The sequence below is a fragment of the Kogia breviceps genome, chromosome 3 (assembly GCF_026419965.1).
Source record: "Kogia breviceps isolate mKogBre1 chromosome 3, mKogBre1 haplotype 1, whole genome shotgun sequence".
NCBI lineage: Eukaryota > Metazoa > Chordata > Mammalia > Artiodactyla > Physeteridae > Kogia > Kogia breviceps.
Window position 1 is genome coordinate 78,653,178 of NC_081312.1, and position 23,170 is coordinate 78,676,347.

Here is a 23,170-nt window from a genome sequence, read left to right on the forward strand (position 1 = left end):
AGAGGCCTTGTCTTCTTAATCAGCTGTTCATCTCCCAGATATCCCTGGACAGTTCTTTAGGAAGAAGACTTCTGTTGGCTCTCAATCTCATGAACAGGAAGGGTATTTTTTTCTCTTCCCCGCCTAAGAGATTCAGTGGGTTCTGTTGAGTTCCATACATAGCATGTTCCAACTTTTTTTTCTAAACAGCAGGGCTTTTTTTATCCAAATGAAAACATTCATGAAACCCCAATATATAAAACAGATTAAATGAAGCTTTTCTGGTTGAAGCAGGCTTGCAGATGTTGGGGTTAAGAGAATCCTTAACTCTTCCTTCTTTTCCTGAGGCACCTTTGCTGAGGCTCTTTGGAAGACAGTTTGAAAATGCTGCTCTAAGTTATTGGTTTTTCCATTAGTGACAAGGAGTACAAAACAGCCTGAACACTCTACTCCACCTCCTATATCTCACTTACCTCTTGGTTGGCTGGCATGCCCAATCCCTATGGTTAAAATTAAAGGCACTTCTGTTATTGTAAAGTTCAGGATGATTTCAGTATATTCTGCCTTGTACATCATGAGCCAATGAAACACTGGATGTCTGAAGAATAAAGACATCGTACTTCTTCAATCTCACAGAAGGCTGTGCTCTGAGTTGGTTTGATTCAGCTGCAGGGATACACATCTAGCCTGTAGAAACCCCAAAGCATGCCCAGATCTCCCAGAAAAGGAGGCTGTAATGTGGGGAACCTGAGCCTTTAAATGGAAAGGCGTATCACTCTTTGGGATGCAGTTGCCTCAGCTGCCTTGTGATACCAGCTCTCTAATGGGTTAAGAAAAAGTGTGATTTTGTACCTTATCCAGATCTTTTCATTTAGGATGGGAATAATGTTCTCTTGGAGCTTTCTAACTGGAAGCAGAATTCCCTCCCCAACCAACCAAGGTTGCAAATCATTTCTGTAGAACAAGGACTAAGCAGGATCATCTGAGGACACATGTCACTGTCCTATCTCATATTCACGTCTTTCCTCAGTAGACTTTGGCAGCAACTGAAATTTACTGGGGCCCTTAATAACTCTCTAGGGATGTGTTATAACGGAAAGGAAGAAAAGGTTTTCAGAAATCACTTTTATTGAAGCATTTGTAAATTGAAAGTAGTTATTTTCTTTCTCTAACTTACTTGTATGTCTTCCTCCCTATATTTCAGAATTTTGTTTTAGAGGGCATGAGATGTAACCTTTGAAATCAAGCCTAGGTATTTGCCTATGAGTAATCATGAGCAACTATGTGTGAGAGTCTAGCGTAAATATTTAGACCTGAAACAAAAACAGAACCAAGATCTAGGCCAGAACCAAAGACAAGTCCATGAGCAATGAAGCCAAGGGAGAGATCGAGCATGGCTGTAGCTAGAAATTGTCCAAACAGTTCTCTTTGACTGCATGCAAAAAAGTTCTTACCTCCTAAGTGAGAGAGGCAAATTCCAGACTTGGCGAAAGTTGTATAACTTCTCTGAGCCTCAGTCTCCTTGGGGGCAAAGTAATGTGGATACTTTCAGGAATCCTGGAATATGTATGTAATCTGACCTGCATAAATATTTAGCACATTTGGGTGGCCTTAAGCACCCTTTCTTTTTCCGTATTTAGGACTCAACCAGCTAATCAATAACTGGAGCTAGATTTTTTAATGCTTTTACATTTTATTTTTTTCCCATGGCTAAATGCAAAAGATAATTGTCCTACAACTTCTGGGTATTTACTAAACATTTAGGCTTGTTTGAGGTAAAGCGGAGAAAAGCTGTCAATGCAAGTCATTTGTCTTTCACCTAGATATTTCCTAACAACTCACTGCTGCATGGCACAGTGCTAGATGTAGGATCAGAGAGAAGACCCAGTATGCAGAAGGCATGATCGTTGTCCTCAAGTGGTTCCAGTGGTTTGAGGGAAATAAGACACCTATACAGTCCTGAGAGGAAAAGTTCCTAAGTGCCATAAGAGAGGCACAAAGTGCCCTTTCACTTGAGAAAAGAGCAATTACTTCTGACTTAAGAGAGATGAAGGAAGCTTTCATGACTCTGGCACTTAAGCTGACACTAGAAGAATGGGAAGAATTTGAAGACATGGAAGTGAGTAACAAAGTCATTGACGGAACAATAAGAGTAAGATGCAGGGGTGAGAAAAGCCTTGGTAGAAAGAAGAGTGAGAAGTTTGGACAGGACAGGGAATACATGGAGTGAGGTGAAGGAAAGGATGCTTGATAAGTAATCACAGATAATAAGTGTCTTTAATTTTCATAGCAATTGTGTTATTTAGGTATGGTATTATTTCCACTTTTAAGTTGAAATTGAGTTGAGGCTCAGAAGGGTTAAGTGATTTGTCCAAGGACAGTATTGAACCAGATCTGGGTCTGAAAAGGTAAGATAGACCAGTAAACTAAGTTCGAAACATGGAGTTTTGATTGCCAGAGTAAGGAATTTGGATCCTATACTATAGTTCAAATCCAGCCCACAACTCGTTTTTGTAAATAAATTTCTTAGAACACGACATTGCACTGCCCTTCATTTGTGTATTTTTTAGGGCTCCTTTCACGCTACAACAGCAGCGTTGAGTAGTTCCAGAGACCATATGGCTCACAAAATCTAGAATATTGACTCTCTGGCCCGTTATAGGAAACCTTTGCTACCCCAGCTGAAGTTGATTGGGAGTCACTGAGAGTCTTTGAGAAGGGAGGTAACATTCTTAAGAGTTACGCATTGATAATCAAGACCATATTCATCAGTAGGATGAATCAGAGGGAACTAGATCATTTCAAAGACTACTTCATTGTCTGGGCCCTCATCCCTGGGCTCCTGAACTATCACAGAAGCCTTCCAGCAAGTCTCGAGCCAAAACTCCAAAGCTTAGAGAGTCTAGGCAGGCAGCAAAAACGAGTGGTGTGTGCTGGGTATAAGAAAACCAGTTGTGCAAACAAGCTGGTGGATGGTACCACTGGACAGCCTCGAGCTGAGGATAGGATGGGGAGTGATGGCAAGTGTTGCAGACTGAGGTGTTGCCGCACAGAAATGCCACACACTGTTGCCACACCTTCCAGTTTTGTAAGGGAGGTGAGAACTTTGTACTCTTTTTTTTTTTTAACATCTTTATTGGAGTATGATTGCTTTACAATGAATGGTGTGTTAGTTTCTGCTTTATAACAAAGTGAATCAGTTATACATATACATATGTTCCCATATCTTTTCCTTCTTGCATCTCCCTCCCTCCCACCCTCCCTATCCCACCCCTCTAGGTGGTCACAAAGCACCGAGCTGATCTCCCTGTGCTACGCGGCTGCTTCCCACTAACTATTTTACGTTTGGTAGTGTATGTATGTCCATGCCACTCTCTCACTTCGTCACAGCTTACCCTTCCCCCTCCCCATATCCTCAAGTCCATTCTCTAGTAGGTCTGTGTCTTTATGCCCCGTCTTACCCCTAGGTTCTTAATGACTTTTTTTTTTCTTTTCTTAGATCCATATATATGTGTTAACATACGGTATTTGTTTTTCTCTTTCTGAGTAACTTCACTCTGTATGACAGACTCCAGGTCCACACACCTCACTACAAATAATTCAATTTCGTTTCTTTTTATGGCTGAGTAATATTCAATTGTATATATGTTCCACATCTTCTTTATCTATTCGTCTGATGATGGACACCTAGGTTGCTTCCATGTCCTGGCTATTGTAAATAGAGCTGCAATGAATATTTTGGTACATGACTCTTTTTGAATTATGGTTTTCTCAGGGTATATGCCCAGTAGTGGGAATGCTGGGTCGTATGGTAGTTCTATTTTTAGTTTTCTAAGGATCCTCCATACTGTTCTCCATAGTGGCTGTATCAATTTACATTCCTACCAGCAGTGCAAGAGTGTTCCCTTTTCCCCACACTCTCTCCAGCATTTATTGTTTCTGGATTTTTTGATGATGGCCATTCTGACCTGTGTGAGATGATATCTCATTGTAGTTGTTTTTTTGTGTGTGTGTGTGGTATGCGGGCCTCACTGTTGTGGCCTCTTCCGTTGCGGAGCACAGGCTCCGGATGCGCAGGCTCAGCGGCCATGGCTCACGGGCCCAGCCGCTCCGCGGCATGTGGGATCTTCCCGGACCGGGGCACGAACCCGTGTCCCCTGCATCGGCAGGCGGATTCTCAACCACTGCGCCACCAGGGAAGCCCCTCATTGTAGTTTTGATTTGCATTTCTCTAGTGATTAATGATGTTGAGCATTCTTTCATGTGTTTGTTGGCAATCTGTATATCTTCTTGGGAGAAATGTCTATTTAGGTCTTCTGCCCATTTTTGGATTGGATTGTTTTTTTGCTATTGAGCTGCATGACTGCTTGTAAATTTTGGAGATTAATCCTTTCTCAGTTGCTTCATTTGCAAATATTTTCTCCCATTTTGAGGGTTGTCTTTTGGTCTTGTTTATGGTTTCCTTCGCTGTGCAAAAGCTTTTAAGTTTCATTAGGTCCCATTTGTTTATTTTTGTTTTTATTTCCATTTCTCTAGGAGGTGGGTCAAAAAGGATCTTGCTGTGATTTATGTCATAGTGTTCTGCCTATGTTTTCCTCTAAGAGTTTGATAGTGTCTGGCCTTACATTTAGGTCTTTAATCCATTTTGAGCTTATTTTTGTGTATGGTGTTAGGGAGTGTTCTAATCTCATACTTTTACATGTACCTGTCCAGCTTTCCCAGCACCACTTATTGAAGAGGCTGTCCTTTCTCCACTGTACATTCCTATCTCCTTTATCAAAGATAAGGTGACCATATGTGCATGGGTTTATCTCTGGGCTCTCTATCCTGTTCCATTAATCTAAATTTCTCTTTTTGTGCCAGTACCATACTGTCTTGATTACTGTAGCTTTGTAGTATAGTCTGAAGTCAGGGAGCCTGAGTCCTCCAGCTCTGTTTTTCATTCTCAAGATTGCTTTGGCTATTCGGGGTCTTTTGTGTTTCCATACAAATTGTGAATTTTTTTGGTTCTAGTTCTGTGGAAAATGCCAGTGGTACTTGATAGGGATTGCATTGAATCTGTAGATTGCTTTGGGTAGTAGAGTCATTTTCACAATGTTGATTCTTCCAATCAAAGAACATGGTATATCTCTCCATCTATTTGTATGATCTTTAATTTCTTTCATCAGTGTCTTATCATTTTCTGCATACAGATCTTTTGTCTCCTTAGGTAGGTTTATTCCTAGATATTTTATTCTTTTTGTTGCAGTGGTAAATGGGAGTGTTTTCTTAATTTCACTCTCAGATTTTTCATCATTAGTGTATAAGAATGCCAGAGATTTCTGTGCATTAATTTTGTATCCTGCTACTTTACCAAATTCACTGATTAGCTCTAGTAGTTTTCTGGTAGCATCTTTAGGATTTTCTATGTATAGTATCATGTCATCTGCAAACAGTGACAGCTCTTCTTTTCTGGTTTGGATTCCTTTTATTTCTTTTTTTTCTCTGATTGCTGTGGCTAAAACTTCCAAAACTATGTTGAATAATAGCGGTGAGAGTGGGCAACCTTGTCTTGTTCCTGATCTTAGTGAAAATGGTTTCAGTTTTTCACCATTGAGAACAATGCTGGCTGTGGGTTTGTCATATATGGCCTTTATTATGTTGAGGAAAGTTCCCTCTATGCCTACTTTCTGCAGGGTTTTTATCATAAATGGGTGTTGAATTTTGTCAAAAGCTTTCTCTGCATCTATTGAGATGATCATATGGTTTTTCTCCTTCAGTTTGTTGATCTGGTGTATCACGTTGATTGATTTGCGTATATTGAAGAATCCTTGCATTCCTGGAATAAACCCCACTTGATCATGGTGTATGATCCTTTTAATGTGCTGTTGGATTCTGTTTGCTAGTATTTTGTTGAGGATTTTTGCATCTATGTTCATCAGTGATATTGGCCTGTAGTTTTCTTTCTTTGTGACGTCTTTGTCTGGTTTTGGTATCAGGGTGATGGTGGCCTCGTAGAATGAGTTTAGGAGTGTTCCTCCCTATGCTATATTTTGGAAGAGTTTGAGAAGGGTAGGTGTTAGCTCTTCTCTAAATGTTTGATAGAATTCTCCTGTGAAGCCATCTGGTCCTGGGCTTTTGTTTGTTGGAAGATTTTAAATCACAGTTTCAATTTCAGTGTTTGTGATTGGTCTGTTCATATTTTCTACTTCTTCCTGGTTTAGGTTGTGCATTTCTAAGAATTTGTCCATTTATTCCAGGTTGTCCATTTTTTTGGCATAGAGTTACTTGTAGTAATCTCTCATGATCTTTTGTATTTCTGCAGTGTCAGTTGTTACTTCTCCTTTTTCATTTCTAATTCTATTGATTTGAGTCTTCTCTCTTTTTTTCTTGATGAGTCTGGCTAATGGTTTATCAATTTTGTTTATCTTCTCAAAGAACCAGCTTTTAGTTTTATTGATCTTTGCTATTGTTTCCTTCATTTCTTTTTCATTTATTTCTGATCTGATCTTTATGATTTCTTTCCTTCTGCTAAATTTGGGGGTTTTTGTTCTTCTTTCTCTAATTGCTTTAGGTGCAAAGTTAGGTTGTTTATTCGAGATGTTTCTAATTATCGATATGTATGTTCCTCTTCCCATTTTCTTAATTGTTTTGGGTTTGTTATTGTAGGTCTTTTCCTTCTCTTGTGTTTCTTGCCTAGAGAAGTTCCTTTAGCATTTGTTGTAAAGCTGGTTTGGTGGTGCTGAATTCTCTCAGCTTTTGCTTGTCTGTAAAGGTTTTAATTTCTCCATCAAATCTGAATGAGATCCTTGCTGGGTAGAGTAATCTTGGTTGTATGTTTTTCTCCTTCATCACTTTAAATATGTCCTGCTACTCCCTTCTGGCTTGCAGAGTTTCTGCTGAAAGATCAGCTGTTAACCTTATGTGGATTCCCTTGTGTGTTATTTTTCCCTTGCTGCTTTTAATATGTTTTCTTTGTATTTAATTTTTGATAGTTTGATTAACATGTGTCTTGGCGTTTTTCTCCTTGGATTTATCCTGTATGGGACTCTCTGTGCTTCCTGGACTTGATTAACTATTTCCTTTCCCATATTAGGCAAGTTTTCAACTATAATCTCTTCAGATATTTTCTCAGTCCCTTTCTTTTTCTCTTCTTCTTCTGGGACCCCTATAATTCGAATGTTGGTGCATTTAATGTTGTCCCAGAGGTCTCTGAAACTGTCCTCAGTTCTTTTCATTCTTTTTTCTTTATTCTGCTTTGCAGTAGTTATTTCCACTCTTTTATCTTCCAGGTCGCTTATCCGTTCTTCTGCCTCAGTTATTCTGCTATTGATCCCTTCTAGAGTATTTTTAATTTCATTTATTGTGTTGTTCATCGTTGCTTGCTTCCTCTTTATTTCTTCTAGGTCCTTGTTAAATGTTTCTTGCATTTTCTCTATTCTACTTCTAAGATTTTGGATCATCTTTACTATCATTATTCTGAATTCCTTTTCAGGTAGACTGCCTATTTCCTCTTCATTTGTTAGGTCTTGCGGGTTTTTACCTTGCTCCTTCATCTGCTGTGTGTTTTTCTGTCTTCTCATTTTGCTTATCTTACTGTGTTTGGGGTCTCCTTTTCGCAGGCTGCAGGTTCATAGTTCCTGTTGTTTTTAGTGTCTGTCCCCAGTGGCTAACATTGGTTCAGTGGGTTGTGTAGGCTTCCTGGTGGAGGGGACTAGTGCCTGTGTTCTGGTGGATGAGGCTGGATCTTGTCTTTCTGGTGAGCAGGTCCACGTCTGGTGGTGTGTTTTAGGGTGTTTGTGGCCTTATTATGATTTTAGGCAGCCTCTCTGCTAATGGATGGGGCTGTGTTCCTGTCTTGCTAGTTGTTTGGCATAGGGTGTCCAGCACTGTAGCTTGCTGGTCATTGAGTGGAGCTGGGTCTTGGTGTTGAGATGGAGATCTCTGGGAGATTTTCACCGTTTGATATTACGTGAGCTGGGAGGTCTCTTGTGGATCAGTGTCCTAAAGTTGGCTCTCCCACCTCAGAGGCACAGCAGTGACTCCTGGCTGCAGCACCAAGAGCCTTTCATCCACACGGCTCAGAATAAAAGGGAGAAAAAAAAACAAAGAAAGAAAGAAAGAGAGAGAGGAGAGGAGGGGAGAGGAGAGGGAGCAAGGAAGGAAGGGAGGGAGGAAGAGGATAAAATAAAGTAAGATAAAATAAAATAAACAAAAAAACGGACAGACAGAACCCTAGGACAAATGGTGAAATCAAAGCTATACAGACAAAGTCTCATGCAGAAGCATACACACTCACAAAAAGAGGAAAAGGGGAAAAAATAATATATCTTGTTCTCAAAGTCCACCTCCTCAGTTTGGGGTGATTCGCTGTCTATTCAGGTATTCCACAGATGCAGGGTACATCAAGTTGATTGTGGAGATTTAATCCGCTGCTCCTGAGGCTGCTGGGAGAGATTTCCCTTTCTCTTCTTTGTTCGCACAGCTCCCGGGGTTCAGCTTTGGATTTGGCCCCGCCTCTGCGTATAGGTCGCCTGAGCGCGTCTGTTCTTTGCTCAGACAGGACGGGGTTAAAGGAGCAGCTGACTCGGGGGCTCTAGCTCACTCAGGCCAGGGGGAGGGAGGGGTACAGATGCGGGGCGAGCCTGCGGCGGCAGAGGCCAGCATGATGTTGCACCAGCCTGAGGCGCACCGTGCGTTCTCCTGGGGACGTTGTCCCTGTATCCCGGGACCCTGACAGTGGCGGGCTGCACAGGCTCCCGGGAGCGGAGGTAGGAGAGTGACCTGTGCTCGCACACAGGCTTCTTGGTGGCAGCAGCAGCAGCCTTAGCGTCTCATGCTAGTCTCTGGGGTCCGCGCTGATAGCCGCGGCTCGCGCCAGTCTCTGGAGCTCCTTTACGCGGTGCGCTTAATCCCCTCTCCTCGCGCCCCAGGAAGTAGAGGGAAGAAAAGGTCTCTTGCCTCTTCGGCAGCTCCAGACTTCAACCGGACTCCCTCCCAGCCAGCCGTGGCACACTAACCCCTTCAGGCTGTTTTCACTCTGCCAACTCCAGACCTTTCCCTGGGATCCGACTGAAGCCCGAGCCTCAGCTCCCGGCCCCCACCTGTCCGGGCGGGTGAGCAGACGAGCCTCTTGGGTTGGTGAGTGCTGGTCGGCACCGAGCCTCTGTGCGGGAACCTCTCCGCTTTGCCCTCCGCACCCTGTTGCTGCGCTCTCCTCCGCGGCTCCGAAGCTTCCCCCTCCGCCACCCGCAGTCTCCGCCGGCGAAGGGGCTTCTAGTGTGTGGGAACCTTTCCTCCTTCACGGCTCCCTCCCACTGGTGCAGGTCCCATCCCTATTCTTTTGTCTCTGTTTATTCTTTTTTCTTTTGCCCTACCCAGGTACGTGGGGAGTTTCTTGCCTTTTGGGAGGTCTGAGGTCTTCTGCCAGCGTTCACTGGGTGTTCTATAGGAGCAGTTCCACGTGTAGATGTATTTCTGATGTATCTGTGGGGAGGAAGGTGATCTCCGCGTCTTACTATTCCGCCATCTTCCTCAACTCCCAGAACTTTGTATTCTTGTGTGAAGTCTCTGCATTACACACGCGAGCTTGCATTTATTTAAACCTCCTGTGGTTGATGGAAACTGAATTTACATTTGTTTAAACCCTCCGAGGTCAATCACACTGCTGACCTCTACTTTGCAGTCTCTTCCCATATCATTACCAGAACACTGATGCTGGGTGAATTTAATGTGATCAACGATAGCAGCTTGCTGTAACTTCTTCAGCAGGACACTTTGCCCATGGTTTCTGAAGGACATTTGAGAGACAGGTGGACAGACAGATTGACTGGCTAACTGACCACCCAGTCATCCAACCATCAATCTCTCGTCAGGTCAAAGCAGTTTTTAAGACCAGCCTATATGCTCCATCATAACAGTGGACATAATGTAGCCAGACTGTCAGAATATTTAAACGTTTGTCTTTCACCAGGGGTAAGTTTCATACTGTATGATACAAAAGCCATTGACAAACAGCCTTGCTCTCCACAATGAGCTTTGCCCTCTACTGTTAAGGACATATAGAGAATCTCGTGAGAATTTGCTGGTTTGTATTTTGCAGAATCAGTCTTGAGCACTGGTGATGTTGTATTTATTCAGGTGAGAGTCAGTGACTTTATATTTTCATGCACCTGAATGGACATGAATATTTTCCCCCATAACCATTCTTGATGCCTGAATTTTTACAGTTTAGAGATTAATCACTATTATTTACTCATTCATTAACTTACTCAGTATTTATGGTCATATACTATATGCCATTTTACTCTGCAAAATGTGAAGGAAAGAAAGACAGTGAAGTCCTATCCCTGCTTTTGAGAAGCTCCAGTCTAGTGTAAAAAGCAGGTGCGTAAACATGATCACAACACAAAGAAATAAATGAACCTTGGCAGGAGGTATGAACTCTATCCAACCAGATTTCTCTTTCTTTATGTAATAAATGTGCCTTGGAAATACAAGGTTGGAAAATGTTCCATTTTAATAATAAAATGACTTTAAATGTCCTAGAGAGTCTGAGACAGGACCAACCTCATAATTTATGGGGCTCCCCTTGTTCAAAAACTAAGAATTTCAAGGGACGTCCCTGGCGGTCCAGTGGTTAAGACTCTGTGCTTCCACTGCAGGTGCACTTCCACTGCAGGGTTCGATCCCTGGTCAGGGAACTAAGATCCTGCGTACCGTGCAGTGCGGCCAGAAAAATATATATACATATACTAATAATTTCAAGACAGTGCCAGGAGTGCATTAAACCAAGAAGCCCCACACGACCATGCAGGTTGCACGCCCGGGCATCCTCACGGCTCAGCATTTTCAAGAAATTCAAGTGAGCAGTACTTCAGGAAAGTAAAGGATTTTTTTTCGATTTTGTTCACTAGGTCTCTATTTATTCATGGCATGTATATGCGTGCCGGCTACTGTATCACGGGCTAGGAACACAGCAATAAAAATGATAGCCACCATCTCTACCCTCATGTATCTTACTGTCTAGCTGAGAGGTTTGTATGTGATAATTTTCGTTAACTGGTCCCATTATGTCTTAACTACATTCTCAGAGAAGTATTTAAATGGCCAGTGAGTCTTACTTTTTCTTTACACTTTTAAATATATAATATAAACTGAAAATGTAATCTTTCTGTGTATAGATATATAATATTCCTATAAGGAACAAGTGTTATTTTGGTTACGAGAAAAACAAGGTTAACATGAAAAAAATATATTCAGAAGTTCTATACTGTTTGAAATTTAAATTTTATTTATGATACCTCGAAGAAACCTGGAAAAATGGGAGGAAGTAGGTGGAATCTTCCTTTTGAAGTTGAAATAGTTTCTCGTATTTATTTGGTTGAAAAATTTATGTCATGCCTGCACCGAAGTGTAGCTTCTCATTATGACTTTTAGAATCTGTGTTCAGATCAGAAAAATTGAGCTGAGTTCCCTTGGTTTGCTAAATCTCGGGGTAATAGCAGTAGTTGATTTGGTTTGCCTTCAGGACACGTCTAAATGGCATTACTACAAGATAGTACTTAGCTAACAGCTCCATTTGTTTTATTTGTAGTCAGAAACTACTGTTGTGCATTCTTAAGGAGTAATCCTTTATATCCGTGATGGAAGGTTCCATAATGGTTATCCTTTATTGACCACTTGCTATATACCAGGTATACTAGAGGTTTTACTAGATATATTAATTAATTTAATCCTCACAATAATACCACGGATTTAATATTGTATATATATATATACACGTATATATGTGCTCTATATATCATACCATTTTATATATAAGGAAACTGATAGTTGATTAACTTGCTCCAAGTTTTCTAGTAACTGGCAGAGTTGGAGTTAGAATAAAGCCTCGCTGATGCTGAAGCTACTTGCCACCAAGCTGTGCTTTCTCCCAGTCCTTTATGATTTTTCAAGAGTGCCCTGTGTGAGAGAGACATCATAATTGAATGAGAACATTTAGAGAAGAGCAGGATGGAGTCACCAAGATCGGAATTGTCCGCGGAAGCGTGGGGTATGCATGGCAGCCTGTAGTCTGCGGGACAGCCACTGACCAGTAGGAAAAGGTTAGCAGTGCGGACAGGACCTTAGGTTGGCTCCCGGCCTCCACATCCCTGACCACCATCCCCCCAGATACTGAGAGAACGTGGGAAGTGATTGCAGGGCTTCTGAGAAGTGAAATTGGGAATTGGAGGAGGCTATGCTGAGCCGGGAGTGTGGTAGAAGACCAACTCTGGAAGAAGAGACCAGAATTCTAAGGTGAAAAAGAACTACTTAAGCAAAAGATGACTCCCAAAAGTGCCCTAAAAGTTAGGGAGCCCAGAGAGAAATAGTAATTCCAAACCATTCCATTGGAATATGGATTAAAGGGTCACTAATAAGTGCTCTCTCTGAAAACAAATCTTGCCGGAGAGACGCCAAGAAAAGTAGATGCTACAAGCTGTGGCCTCCTTGACAGCACCATCATCTTGGTTTGCAGATTCCTTAGTAGTCAGTCTCCAATGTAGTCTGACCTGGCTTTGATCCTTCTAGCGCATTCCTTTCTTGTGTGGGTATAGTCACAGTTACTGCTGCAAGCAGAAAAGTTTAGTAGGCATTGTGGTGTATACGCTCAGGTCTATGCCCCTGTCCAGAGTACCCGTTCTCACGGCAGCTTTGCAGATGTATTTCTTGGGTTATTTAAATCATTGCTCATCTTTGTCTCATTTTTACTTCTTTTCTGATGCACAAGTCAGCATGTTGAATTCATTGAACTAACTTGTGCACGTGGGCAGGGAGACTGGATTATGAAGCGTGTGTTTCAAGCAAATTGTGCAAAATTAGATAAGTAAAGAGCTAAGGCACTCAGCCACTTCTTCAATATTAAGCAAGTATGTGATTAATATTGAGTGAAAGGTTTGTATTTGAGGCCCTGAAGAAAAAGCATGTTTTTTTTAATGTCTGTGATTTGGTGGGTCTTTAAATATTTGGTATTTTAAAAATATGTTTGAAGACTTTTTTTTTTTTTTTTTTTTTTTTTTTTTGCGGTATGCGGGCCTCTCACTGTTGTGGCCTCTCCCGTTGCGGAGCACAGGCTCCGGACGCGCAGGCCTAGTGGCCATGGCTCACGGGCTTAGTTGCTCCGCGGCATGTGGGATCTTCCCGGACCGGGGCACGAACCTGTGTCTCCTGCATCAGCAGGCAGATTCTCAACCACTGCGCCACCAGGGAAGCCCTGAAGACATTTTTAAAATAAAGAAACATATTAAGGATAATTTAACACACCCATATTCCCACCACCTAGAATTGTTAACATGTTGCCACATATTCTTAAAGATTTTACAGTTGAAAAATGAAGTGGGCTTTCCCGGTGGTGCAGTGGTTGAGAGTCTGCCTGCCGATGCAGGGGACACGGGTTCGTGCCCCGGTCCGGGAAGATCCCACATGCCGCGGAGCGGCTGGGCCCGTGAGCCATGGCCGCTGAGCCTGCGTGTCTGGAGCCTGTGCTCCGCAACGGGAGAGGCCACAACAGTGAGAGGCCAAAAAAAAAAAACAACAATAAAGTATTACAGATAGAAATGAAATTCCAGTAGACATACTACCTCCCAATGTCATTTGCTTCTGTATTTCTAGTGATAACCTTTATCATGAAACTAGTTATCTTTCCAGTCTGCATACAAATATAAATAGATGTTTACATGTATGTTCATATACACTGTGCAGGCATCTGTGAACAACATTGTTTTGTGGGCACTATTCCCCAATATATATGCAAGGTAGCATGTTGCATACACAGTAACAATAGTGGTGAACATATGTTGAGTGATTTCACAGTGCCTGGAGCAGTACTTTCTCAGTCTTTTCAATGACTCTGTGCAGCTCACACTGTTGTTGTTATCCTCTTTTTTAGGTGCTCAGAGAGGTCCCTTGCCCAGGGTCACACAGCTAATAAGTAGTGGGGCTGAGAATTCATCTCAGTCAGGTTCTAGAGCCGAGCCCTTAACCACCAGGCTAGATGGCCTCTTTAGTCTATCACTCTGCAGAATTCATCACTCTCTCAATATCATGTTTCTGATATCCATAATTGATGAATTCAGATCTAGTTTATTCCTTTTCACAGTTATACCATATTCCATTCGATGGATATAATATACAAACATCACTGCACGGTGCTTAAGACCTGTAAAATACAAGTAGTGAAAGTTTCTATCTCACAGGGTTGTTGTGAGAATTAAATGGTTTAATTCAAATAAAGCAGGTAGAACAGTACCAGACATGCAGTAAGCACCCAATAAATGTTAGCTATTACTATTTGCTCTTATCAGCTATCCATTATCCTATTGAACCTGATCACTAGGTTGTTTTCAGTTTTTCATTATTGCATATATTGTCACAGTGAAAGGTGTGTCTAATTATAAAAATTTCTTTGGGGTATCTCCCTAGAAGAGGAGTTGATAGCTCACAGGGTATGTATGTTTTCAGTTTCAGGTGATGCTGCCAAAGCCAGCTGTACCAATTTACCCACCCTCACGCACAGTTCGGCAGTTCCCATTTCCTCACATCCCCAATAACAAATGATATTGCCTGACTTTGATTTGCCTATCTGACGGATAAGAAATATTACTTTGTTGAATCGATGAGCTGGATAAGAAATAATATCATGTTGTGGAATTGAATTTTTATAGCAGCTTTATTGAGATGGTTCATACTGTAAAATTAACCCCTTTAAATTAAGGTGTACAATTCTGTGGTTTTTCGGTATATTCACAAGGATGTGCAACCATCACTGCTACCTAGTTTTAGGAGAAACCTCTTCACCCCTTAGCAGTCACACCCCTTCTCCTCTCCCCTCGGCAGCTGGCACTGCTAATCTACTTTCTGTCTCTGTGGATTTCATATAAATGGAATCACATAACATGTGGATTTTTGTCACTGGCTGGCTTCTTCCATTTACCTTAATGTTTTTGAGGTTCACCCACATTGTAGCATGTATCAGCACTTCATTCCTTTTTATGGTTCAGTAATATTCCATTGTGTTAATATACCACATTTTGTTTATCCATCTAGCAGCTAATATAAATTTGGGCTGTGTCTACTCTTGGCTATTATAAATGATGCTGCTACAAACATTTATATATAAATTTTTGTCTGGACATACACTTTCATTTTCTTGGGTACACATATATTTATATACCTAGCAGTCAAATGGCTGGGTCATGTGGTAACTATGTTTACCATTTTGAAAACCTGCCAAACTGTTTTCCAAAGTGACTGTACCATTCTCCAGACCCATCAGCAGTGTAGGAGGGATTCCAATTTCTTCACATCCTCACCTCCAACACTTGTTACTGTCTTTCTTTTTAATTCCAGCCATCCTAGTGGCTGTGGAGTGATAATCTCATTGTGGTTTTGCTTTGTACTTCTCCAATGACTGATGATGTCGAGCGTCTTTTCATGTGCCTATGGGCCATTTGTATGTCTTTGGAGAAATGTCTAGTCAAATCCTTTGCCTGTTTTCTAAATTGGGTAATTTGTCTTTTTATTTGAGTTGTAAGAGTCACTCATGTATTCTGAATGCAAGTCCTTTATCAGATGTATGATTTACAAATATTTTTCCCATTCTGTGTGGGTTCTTTTCACTTTCTTAATGTGAACTGGTGAATTTTAGTATTTGTAGTTTTCATATGTTTCTCCAAAATTTCAGTTTTCAAAATTGTCTTCATCTTACCTACTGAGTGGATCACAAGCTGGAGAGCCTTGAAGTGTGCCCTGAGAGTACAGTGAGTCCATCTAGGATTCCGTAGATCAGAAACTCCTCCTGCATTGGTTACAAAAGCACAGACTTCCCATAGACATCTCGGTGAGCCTCTCAGCCAGTGAAGGAAATTCAGCTTTGATAACCCAGAAGGGTCACCTTCTCAAAGTTTGAATTTAGTAATGAAAAGCACTGAAAACCGTTCCTTATATTTTCAAACTGCTAATTGGTTAATTCAACAGCATTTGGATTTGTTTAACCTGACCTCTTCCTCTTTCTTCTTTCCTTTTTTCTTCTCCTTTCTTATCCTCCTCTCCCCTCCCCGTTTCCATTTCAGATTGAAAATGGCTCAGGAATCAGTCAGCAAGTTAACAGCAGAGAAGAAAGTGGAGACAAAGAAAATTAACCCTACGGCTAGTCTGGTGAGATGCATTTTTCATTCACAACCTCAAGATTTTTCACTATAACTGAGGTGCACCCAGGAGTGGGTCTGAATTTAAAGGATAAAACTCAGAGGAATGAGTAGTATCCAGATTCTCAGTTCCCATCCCAGAGTAGCATATGGGTAAGAAAGAATATAAGGGAGGACAGAGTGAAGAACACACACAGCCTCGAGCGCTCTTCCAGCAAATTCAAACAAGGTCATTTCCTGATAAACCAAATGTAGTCACTTGCCATTTCACACCCTTCCTCACCGCACCCCACGCCATGATCCCCCTCCTCTCAAGGCACTGTTCTCCTGAAATGCTTAAGTATTCTCACCCTCACCAATTCCTTTTCCCTGTTAAGGAAAGGGGCAGGGATTATCCTCTCTTGATAGTTGGTGAAACTGAGATGCAGAAAGATACGGCTTACCTAGGATCACTTCACAACTGGATAGCCAAAACCAGAACGAGACTCTGGGTCCCCCAACAGCTCTCCCTGGGCTAGAAGCTAAGCAGGCTAGTCTGTCTTCCTAGCTGTGAGGGGAAACTGTCATCCTCCGCAGTCCCATTTTCAGTAAGGATCACAAGGAATCTCTGTGTTCCAGCTGGAAAAGCTAAATGGGTTAGGAACCCAAGGTGTAGAGATTCAAATCCCAGATCAGCCACTTACTAGTTGTAAAACCTTAGTGAAGTTACTTTGCTTCTTTATTCTTCACTAGTACTTTTTTGCTGGCTGCTTTAAATCCTTTGACCATCTAAGTGGGGTATAAGTTTAAAGTAAGGTTATTTCTATTGACCGACCATGATGTTCTCATCACAACCCCATCAGCAGCTCAAGGAATGTTGAGTGAAGTTGATGAGTGAGAAGTGGAAAAGTCAGGGCCATACATCTGGGCCAGGGACAGCCATGGTTAGCTCACAGAGCTCCTGCCTGAATGGACACATCCTCTGTGCCCATTTGACTGTGTGTTTGTGCATCATCTTCTGCTGGCAGTGGGTTCAACTCTTATTTCTGTCTTCCTCCCTCATTAGACGCTGCCCTTTTCCCCAGGCCTCTTATTTGGGCCTCTATCCTAACTTTTACAGCCAAGTCTTGTTTTCAGGGGCAGAGAGAATGGACTCAGTCCTGTAGACAAAGGGGAAACAGTGGGTGGACCGTGGCATTCTTTTATAGGTGACCTCCATGGCGAGTAAGCTCTCAGCTGTGATCCTCTGCTTCCTGGGGTGGTTTGTTTTGTCGCCTGTTTGTTTTGGTGGAAATTAGGGAAGAGCTCATAAACTGATTCTTGATTCAATTTCACAAATCAGGCATGGTATCCAAACTCAGGATGGGTGTTTAAAAATTATCTTAAGTCTACATCTAGGCCAATTTAGTAATTCATTGCATTTTCACATCTCCTAGATCACAGGAAGCTTGGGACCTGTTCTCAAAGGGCATCTCTCTGCACCTGCTCTTTGCAAAGGACTGTACTTGTTCCATCTCTTTTTTATCCTTCTATTTGTCCACCTTGAAGGCCAGACACGCCCATGTGTCTTACTATGCTTAATATATTTACTTCTAAGTCCTAGAAACAGTGAGGGTCTGTGTTTCTGTTCTGTGTACTCTTGTTTATCTTGCCATCCGACTTTCGTGTCCTTCCGCATTAGAAGCCTGTCGCTGGGAAGGAAGCTCAGGAAGAACGGGGCAGAGCAAGCATCCTTGGCAAAATGGGAGCGTCTGCCATTCTGCAGAGACTAAATCTCATCCCTCTCCATTTTGCACAGCCTCTGTTCAGTCCTGCCAAGTTGGTCATATGCAGACACGCTTGACTTGGAAAGAGTGATTTTTCATATCTAGACTTCCTAGAAACTATTTCTTGAGCATTCCCGAATAGGAGGAGTCTTTGAGTAACACTACGAAGTTAGGACCTTTGTCACAGAAGATGAGGACAGAACGGAACAGCCTGGCATTGTAAAGGCCGGTGTTTTAGATGGATATAGTTGGTTGATTAGCTGGTTATTTATTTTGTGTGTTGTGAGGGGATAGGGTGGGAAGGGCAGGAAACTGAGGGTTTCTGGGAAAAAGGATAGAAATCCTCTCATTTCTAGGGCATTTGGTACTACTCTATCCGGCATTCTAGACTGACATTTGAGAAATGTACCAAAATTTGAGAAAGATGAACATTTTTAAAAAGGAGTTAGACTAAACTCGATTTTTTTTCTCAAACAACAGAAAGAAAGACTGCGTCAGAAGGAAGCCAGTGTGAGCACCAACTAACACAGAGACACAGGAAAACAATGACGGTGAGACGTAGTACTCTGCATGATCCTTTGTAACACCAGTGTTGCAAGAAGTTCTCGAAAGATATGTCACTAAATGTTTATTTTGCTCATCTCTTTCTGAGCACCCCGTGCCTTCTTAAAGAAGTCCCTTGTTAAGCCATAGGAACAATGAAAAACTGCTGAAGAAGTATTTGATAACTGTTTCTTCTAGAGGTCCAAAGTTCGCTCTGTTATGAGACCAGAATAATTACCAAGATTTTCCAATTTTTGTTTAAAAGCAGAGATTTCAAGCTTTCTAACCCAAACCTGATATATATAAACTTGTGACAGAAGAAGAGAAGGATATTTTGTGACAGTTGCCTTGAGCAAGTTCAAGCCTTGGTCTTTACGTACTGCTGGTTTGATTATTGATCTTAATTTTGATCCTATTGCAGCAAGATCCTGAAGCACCCTTCTCGCCAAAAATGTTGAAACTTACCAAAACTACTTTAAGAGGTCCAAGACTATCTATTTCCCACACTCAAAAAACGGTTATTTTTTCATTGTTTGTTTATGTAACATAACAGAAAATGGAATTATACATGGATGGAGAAGGGGGTTAAATAGCCATAAACTTCATCCTGGAGAACAAATTATGACACAGGGAGTTGGCATCAGCCATTTAGCGAGACCCATTCTTTTGTTTTCATATCAGTTCATTGGGGTTTCCTGGACTACTAGGGATTCTCCACCCCTTCTGTCCCAGAAGAAACTGTGATACCTGAGTGGGGACAGACTTGGGGTCAAAACACCTGCTTGGACAAGTGACCCAGTATCAATCAGAGCACATCTCACACCTCAAATCATCTATGTGTGGATAACACCTTGGTAACCTACGGCTGAGCTGTACACCGTGTTCTGGAACCGGATGTGGCTGGACCTCTCCCACCGACCCCAGGAGGCAGTTTCTAGACAGGAGAGCAGATGCTACTTGCAGCCCTTTATCATGACCTTGACCGACAGGCATGTGACAGATGGTGAAGCAGGGGTTTTTTAATGTCAAAAGCAAAAAAACTAAGGGCAGGAAAAGAGTTCTTTACATCAAAATGGGAAGAAGGTGATTACATTGGTATTGAACTTTGAGTGGAATATCATACATAGGCAGCTTTTTCTGACCCTGGAAGCCCATGTGACCACTGCCTCTTGAGTCACAGGGCAACCAAACTGGACCTCTCTCCTAACATTTTTTCCTTAAGCCACCACTCTTCTAGTTTATCTTGTGAGGAGAGAAGAGAGGAGACTTGGGGTGAACTGAGATGAGGATCAAAGACTATCAGGTTTCAGCCTTGAAAGGAGAGAGGCCCAAGCTTTCTCCTCCAATTGGTGGAGGACCGTCTAGAGATGAGCAGAAACTTTAAAACCCTTCCCCGTCCACCTGCCATGTGTGGCCTGCCCCTTGCCCCACCATCTTCCCAGGTGCCTGAGTGTCTACCCAGGACATGCCTGCTAGTCATCAGCCCCCTCAGGGACCCCATAATAGATTTGGCCAATTAAAGCAGCACCATATTCTAACAGAATGCCCATTCGGGGAATCAGGAATGCACAATCAGGATCAAATCAAGTCGTGAAGCCATATTCATGCAGGTGTGCTAATCACCTTTTCTAACAATTCAAAAAAAAAGGAATATAATAATATGGTTTGGTTTTTTTCCCCAAAAAAATAGAAGGATGAGACAAGCAAAATAGCAGAGCAGGTAAGAACTTACATGACTAAAAGAAGTTGCTTATGAGCGAGCTTTTCATACCGCTTTCTTAGATTGTTTCTCTTCATTTTCACTTAATGGTGAAGACGACCTAAGGAATTCCTCAATTTAAAACAAATTCTACTTACAGCTACCCTGTGCTCTGTGACAGTCCTTCTAGCATTATCATACAAAAGACAAAGCTCCAGTTCTGCCTGTGGCTTGGGAATCAACTTTGAGTTTAGTGAGAACAACAGAAGTCTAGATCCTTAATGGCTCCTTAAAGACTTGATGGGAGAGAACGGCAGGAGGCTCTCAGTGGGGTCCCTGTAGCCCACTTCAGGTCTCTAAGTAGGATGCTCACAAGAAAATCACTGGAGGGAAGCAGGACTGTCGCTTTATAACCCTACAAAAACATTGCTCTCAGGGAACCAGTGCTGAAGAATAATGAGCGGAAACACTGAATTTGAGAGTTAGACAAATGCAGCCCAGGTTGGATTTCATCCTAGTGGACAGGCTAGAAATTGGCAGTCAAATACCTATTTCTAAAGAGCAACGTTTGCCTACCTCTGTTGGGGAAACCTAGTGAGTCCAATGTAGTGATACTGTATCACTACACTAGGCAGGGTCCCCATTATTCTCTCCCAGTTTGCATCCTGCATTAGGTATCTGGACACCCTTCCCAAGTCCACACGTGGACTGCATTGTGACAGCACCCTCATTTCTAACTTGACTTGATGCTCGGTAAAGGTTCACAAGAGTTTGTTCAAGGTGGGCCATCCAAAACAACCTGGAGGCCCTGAGAACAGTCCGTCCAAAACACAGTTGAGATTGTATTAACTCCAACAGGTGTCCCTAAACTTTTCATGGAGAAGTAGTAGTTGGGGTACCACTTAGCAGGGTGGTCACTTCTGGCTGCTCTAAGCATAGCCCTGCCTGCACTAGAGGGACAGTGGCCAGTATTTCTACTCTGCGTTTAACCAGACACTCACACCTGACCTACTAGTCAGACTCGGAGAAACCTTAACTTATAACAACATCATCTCTTCCTAGCCAAGGTTCATTAAATCCGAGGACACAGCAGATAGTAGTTCAGATTCCGGCATGAGTAACTGGCATAATCATCGAGCACACAAGTATATCATATATGACACAAAAGCATGATATCAACACGTTAGTTAAAAATATAGGCCTGTGAGGTATCAATAATCAAGTGAGGAGAAGGTGTGCCATATGGTTTTTTAACCCAAGAAGAGGCAGCTTATGGGAGGGGGCGTGGTGAAGAGAAGAGGTGGCCAAGAAGAAATGGATGATGTGATGATGGTCGAGGCCCGGGGGTCACAGGTGATGGACCTGCTGCCCAACAGTTACCTTTTGAATCTTTGGTTGATGTCTGTGATACCTCTTTAAACATTCATTGCAACTACCTAGGAACTATGAAGAGAGAAGGTCTGAAATCTGGGAAGGAGAATAAGGAAATCCAGTGGTGCTCTTCCATCTTTAAATGTTCTAGCCGAAACAAATTGGCAACATGGTTGAGGAACTGAATGCCAGATTGGGTGCTGGTCTCTGACCCCCTCTTCTTTCCGGTAAGAATAGTAGAAGCTGCACGCCTGCTCAGCCTCCCTTAGGCACCTCCTTTTCTCACAAGTACTATAAGGAAAGGCATTTCCCTAAATGATAAGCTCCTATGCTGCTGGTGGAGAACGCAGAAGAACTAAAGGAAGGAATAAAACTCTTTGGTGGTATTGGAAACCTCCAGCAAGATGAAGAAGTCATTGGTATAGTCCTTCCAAGACCATGATTGGATGTAGCAAAAGAGACGTAAGTGTATTTTTGGTAAAGATTTGCTTGTTGGACTGGGATTGCACATCTCTCTCTAGATTATACCACTTGTATGGAGGAATTTTCATTTTACTTCCATTCTTGCTTTCTTGGACATCATATTTTCTCATTTCTATTTCTGCTTCTTTCTTGCCTGGTGTTATTGATGCAGATCATTGCATGCACTAGCACAGCAAACAGCACATAGACAGCCAGTGTAGGAAGTGGAATTAGCAGTGCAGACCTGCGGGCTCTTTTCCAGTAACCAGACTGTAAGATTGACATGGGAACCTCCTCACTCCCTGACATTCTAATTGATCTCTTTTGTAGTACTGCGCCCTCGCCAAACAAAGATAAAACCAGTTTGGGGCTTTCTATGTTAAGGGGAAGGAAGAACTGCAAAAAATACAGCTTTTTCCCCAAAAATACCTGATGCAAATATCAAATATTCAATTTTATAAATTAGTTTAAATAGTCTAAAAATTGCTAAGAAGAACTCTCATTAGATTTGAGCTTCATTTTTCTTTGATCCTGCCTGTTCTAATCAGAAAAAAAAAAAAAAAAAAAATGACCTGAAGGAGGAAAAAAGCATTAGCAGGTTTAGCAATCCACAAATTAATTAGTTCCTGAATCACACACACAAAAAACAAAAAACAGACATATTGTGAAACCCAATGTTATAGAAGTCCCAAGCACACAAGGATTTGAACAGCTGTGAGGGCTGATGAGCGTGGTGGACAAAGTAAGAGCTCTTAACTGCCCACTTGAGACTTCAGCCTAAACCAGGCGATGTTTAGAGTGTGAATTCAAGAGAGTCAAGTATTGCTCTGAGCAGTTTATTTTTGGAAAAGCCACGTACAAAGAGAAGTAGTATAATATAGTGAAAGAAGTGCTAGACTGAAAATTTCCTTTCTCTCCTTCTCTCGTAAAAGCAGTTTATAAATGTATGGAACATCCAGAAGCCCATGAGTACAACGCTTCATAGGTTGGGTTTTTACCTTAGGAACACAACTAAAGAGAGTGGATTGAATAAAGAAGTGAATTTTCCTTCATGTCAGCTACTTTGTTATCATAAAGAAATCTACAACACAAGAGAAACAAGTCTGTGTGGACAAATTTAACAGTATTTGAAACAAATGGCCAGTGCTTAACCTTTCCAAAATGCAAATAAGTTGTGGGACCTGTTTCCATTTTCCAGCTATGGA

The 23,170-nt window shown here is 41.9% G+C and overlaps 1 protein-coding gene across 5 annotated transcripts in view; it reads left to right on the top strand.

Moving 5' to 3' along the window:
• FMN1 (formin 1) overlaps positions 1–22,513 on the top strand; it is a 447,127-nt gene extending 424,614 nt beyond the window's left edge. For all 5 annotated transcript variants that reach the window (XM_059056125.2, XM_067028908.1, XM_067028906.1 and 2 more), the window contains 2 exons: positions 16,071–16,155; positions 18,371–22,513. In XM_059056125.2, the coding sequence (XP_058912108.1) occupies positions 16,071–16,155; positions 18,371–18,415 (130 nt within the window). In that variant the 3' untranslated portion in view covers positions 18,416–22,513. The remainder of the gene's footprint in view (positions 1–16,070; positions 16,156–18,370) is intronic.
• The last annotated feature ends 657 nt before the right edge of the window (positions 22,514–23,170 follow it).